The 4,549-nt window shown below is 26.7% G+C and overlaps 1 protein-coding gene across 1 annotated transcript in view; it reads right to left on the bottom strand.

Annotated features, from left to right (window-relative positions):
- Positions 458–4,549, bottom strand: part of LOC107605712 (probable transcription factor KAN4) — a 6,327-nt gene continuing 2,235 nt past the window's right edge. Inside the window, exons 3-6 of the mRNA XM_016307678.2 lie at positions 4,358–4,394; positions 3,875–4,016; positions 1,793–1,892; positions 458–921 (exon numbers count right to left, since the gene is read on the bottom strand). Coding sequence (XP_016163164.1) covers positions 739–921; positions 1,793–1,892; positions 3,875–4,016; positions 4,358–4,394 — 462 coding nt within the window. The 3' untranslated portion in view covers positions 458–738. The remainder of the gene's footprint in view (positions 922–1,792; positions 1,893–3,874; positions 4,017–4,357; positions 4,395–4,549) is intronic.

Below are 4,549 nucleotides of genomic sequence, written 5' to 3'. Positions count from 1 at the left end.
GGAAACTCAGGTACAGTCGACTTCATGTGAAATTGATAGCTGATAGTCGTTAGATGATTTGACAGATTTGACTAAATTTTCATCTAACGGCTCTCAACTATCAACTTCACGTGAAGTCGATTGCACCTGAGTTTTCACGAGAAAAAAAGATTGAAAATATTGCACGGACTATTTTTTTTTGAGGTGTATAGATCCCTTTAATTTCTTTCCCTTTAAATAAATTCTATTTTTTTTGTCACTAACATAAAAATTGGTGATAATTTTCCTTGGTAGAGATAATATGATGAGAACAATATTGTGATGATAGTGTGGCATAAAACTTTACCCACATGTCCAAAATAAAAATTCCCAAATGGGTCCTCTGATCTCTTTTGCCTAAGTATAAGCCATGGTCCATGGCCTTCTCTTCTTCCTTTTTATTCTTACACTCTTGGCACTGAAAATGACATCAAAGACAAGACATGAAACTCTTTGGACTCAAGCATATGTTTTGTAGCAACATTTTATTATCCCATTTAGTTCCATGCATCTATCTCTCTCTTTCTAAAATTTATAAAAAAAAAAAAAAGGGGGATGATGTACTATCAATACAAAATCATTAGTAATTCACATGGAACAATAATAATTACTTAGCTTCATCATCATAATATATGTAAGCTAGTTGTTGTTGTAGTAGTACTACTACTATTTTTTTAGTGACAAGGAAATTAATTAGTGATTAGTCAATTAATTAATTGATTAACATTTGAGAAGGGTTAATTCTACTCTTGATGACTCCTTTTGATGTTCCTTTTCCCAATTTGGCCTTCCAAGGGTGAATTCAAGATCAAGCATCAACTCATCAGAACTTGACAATGGAGTAGAATCCAACTTATTCTCCTTCATGCAATTAGACATGCCCCCACAATTGTGCTCTTCCACCTATTTAACATAATATCTATATATTAGTTTAATAATCAATATTTATACATGTCCAATTTTATATCATCACACATAAAATATCTAGTTAAGAACTCCCTCCAATATGAAGTTATCATTTATCTCTAAAATTTCAATTTTTCACAAAAATAACTTTCTAGTTAAGTAAAATTGGGTAACATTATTTTCTAATTAATATATAGTAACTTTATATAACCCATTTTGACAATCCTATTATCCAAAACAGTTTTTTGTTTATTATCACTTCAACATTTTTGAATTACTTTTTAATTTATATACACATTTAATTAAAATTGAATAATAATTAAGGGTAAAGTATATTTTTTGTTCCTAAAGTTTGACAAAAGTTTCAAAAATACCCTTAAGTTTTATTTTGTTTTAATTTTATCCCAAAAGTTTTTTATTTGATCAAATATACCTCTAATGACTAATTTTTCAACAAATTTAAGACCGATTCAACAACAATTTCATAAGAACAACCTCTCAACACAAGCAAATCAAGCATAATTTTCATGCATTATTGTTAGATTAGTCTTAATTTTTTTGAAAATTCATCCGTCGATGATATATTTGATGCAAATCGAAAACTTTTGGGACAAAATTAAAACAAAATAAAATTTAGGGGTATTTTTAAAACTTTTGCCAAACTTCAAAGACAAAAAATATACTTTGCCCATTAATTAATGATATAAGAAAGAGTAATAATATATAGCATTATTTTTTATTTAAGATTTATCACCAAGTATATATATAATAATAATTAAAATAAAAAATAACACATGTAATGAAAGGTATAGCAACACTAGAAGCCACATGAAAGGTCCAGTTTCTGACCCAATTTGTCTCAACTTACCATGGTTTCATATCCCTTTGTATGAGAATCCGTCAAACCAATTTGGGGTTTTTGTCTACTATTGTTTGTATTTGCCTCCATTATTGATGATTGCCATGACCTGATTTTGAGTTCATAACATTATTATTAGTATTAGTATACATAGTAAAACTTGTTATAAACCAACAAATCAAACTGTTACTCCAATTTAGAACTCAATTCATCAGATAATTAGGTAACCAAATTAAAGCAATACTCCAAATTATTCAAAATTATCCAAATCTGTATGTATAGTATAATTAAATGGCATTGCTAACACTTTATTATAGATAGGTTTTTAATGGTTAGATAGTAGCAATAATTATAGAGGTCAACATCTAAATAATGTTAGCATCAATTTCCCAAAATAAAACTTTTATTGGGAAGAAAAACAATATGTTAAAATTTTTAATGGAATATTAATATATGTTAGAAAATCAAATTAAATTATGCTAAGCAAGTGAATGCAAAACATGAATTTATCCAATATAATGTCCTTCATTCATATTTCATAGCATGCATGGAGGATGTTTACTAATAATTCCTCTGAAAAAATTAACGAGTAAATAAACCACACACAATCCTTGGCAATGATTTTGTCTCTGAAATTTGATAAAAAATTTAAAAATATTTTTAAATTTTAGTTTATTTTAATTTTGTCCCAAAAATTTTCAAATTGCATCAAATATATTTCTCACAGCTAATTTTTTAAAAAATTAAAAACCAATTCAACAACAATTTTATAAGAACAACTCTTAATACAAACAAATCAAGCATAATTTTCATGTATTATTGTTAGGTTGGACTTAAATTTTTTGAAAATTTAGCCATAAAAAATATATTTGATGCAAATTGAAAATTTTTAAAACAAAATTTAAACAAAATAAAATTTAAAAATATTTTTAAATTTTTTGTCAAATTTTAAGGACAAAAAATAAATTTTATCTAATATATTAAAATAAAAAGGAAAATAATTGTACTAATAAATATAACACATTGAGATTTGGATCAATTGTTAGACTTTTTTGATAGACACATTGGAATCAATACATTGACGATCAAATGTAAAAAAGCATCATTAGGGCTCACATATAGAAAATGACCACCCACAAACCTATGGGGAAAAAAATAAAATAAATTAAATTAAATTAAAACCTAGGTTATTGCACGTCAAAATCTATGTATTGGTAGAGTTTCTCGTCATTAATTTTGGAGTTTGAACTTTGAACCCCGAAATCAAAAAGATAAGAACAAAGGCAAATTAAACATAAGTTGAAAACAATAAACACTACTATTAAAGGGAGAAAAAACCAAACACGAGGCATTTGTGAATATTTGTGCATGTATACTAGTTGAACCTAGCTAGCGGTAATTCACTTGCTAGAGTTTTATATACTTTTATGTTCACATTAATTTATTTGTAAAGTCAACATGGACCAAATTAAAGAGGCAATCAAGGATGAGAAATCGTTATTAATTAGATGCTTAACAAAAAGTGATGTATAATAATGTTCTCTAGCTTTGTTTTACTACACTTAGAATGTTTGTCTTCTTAAGCATTATTGGAGTTATTTGCACATACATCTTAAAAATAAAATCAAAGGCATATATATGGGAAAAAATGATGTATTTTTATGTAATAGCAATATGAAAAAAAAAAATTACACAAATATTAAATTAAATATTATTGAGTAAGTAAAAGTTGTTAATTTTTATGTTTATTATTTATGTCAAAGAGTTTAATTTCGATGCATTAACAGTGTAAAATATTTTATACAATTATGTAATCACAACCGTTTTTTTTAAATGACCATTCACGTGATCAATGTAAAAGATAGTTATTTTTGCTGAAACGACATTATCTGATTGAATACACATGTAAAATGATTTTATACTGACAGTCTATCAAATTAAATTCTTCTTAGAAATTTTTTTTTTCCTTTTTTAAAAAGGAAAACATGATATTATATAAGTTTATAAAATATAAACACACATTTTTTTAGACGTGCATAACATTATTTTTGAAAAACAAAATAGGCAAACAAGATATTAATTATTATTCACCTTTGGGAATAATTTTGTGGTGGATGTGGTAAATTATTTGGTCTATCATCATGAGAAGCTGAAACTCCATTATTGGCATGCAAATGAGCAACATTATTAATCCTTGGCATTGGGATTAAACCCATATCTGTCTGGCCATGACCTGAAAATTTTTCCATCAACATTAAAAGCCAATGCACTTGCTTTATCAGACACATACAAATTAAAGCTTATCAATAATTCACATGAGAACTAATTGAAGTGCCAGTCCTATAATATATATGTCCCTTCCAAAACCACCTTTTGTTTTTAAGGGGAAACACTACTATATAGTACTATGCTACTTATCTAGAGAGGGGTAAAAAAATCATGGAGTTTCTCTGCCACACTAAAGATCACAAGCAAAGAGAATAACAATAATGATAGTATTGGAAGATATGAAGAAAATATTTTATATATGGGGTCCCTTTGAGAAGGATCACACACAAATTCATGAAATTATACCTGTGCTTTTGTCAGTGCTCTTCACTGTTCTATACATCTACAAGAACACACCAAATTAAAATAACAATTAAAATAATGATTTAATTTGTATTTATTATCAAATAAAAAAAATTATACACTCATCTAATTAATATATCAATCATGTTAAGTGTACATTATATTAAAATCGATCACCAAAATTAACTACTAAAG

This window comes from Arachis ipaensis, chromosome B06, assembly GCF_000816755.2.
Source record: "Arachis ipaensis cultivar K30076 chromosome B06, Araip1.1, whole genome shotgun sequence".
Taxonomy (NCBI): Eukaryota; Viridiplantae; Streptophyta; class Magnoliopsida; order Fabales; family Fabaceae; genus Arachis; species Arachis ipaensis.
This window is presented reverse-complemented; position numbering and strand designations above follow the sequence as displayed.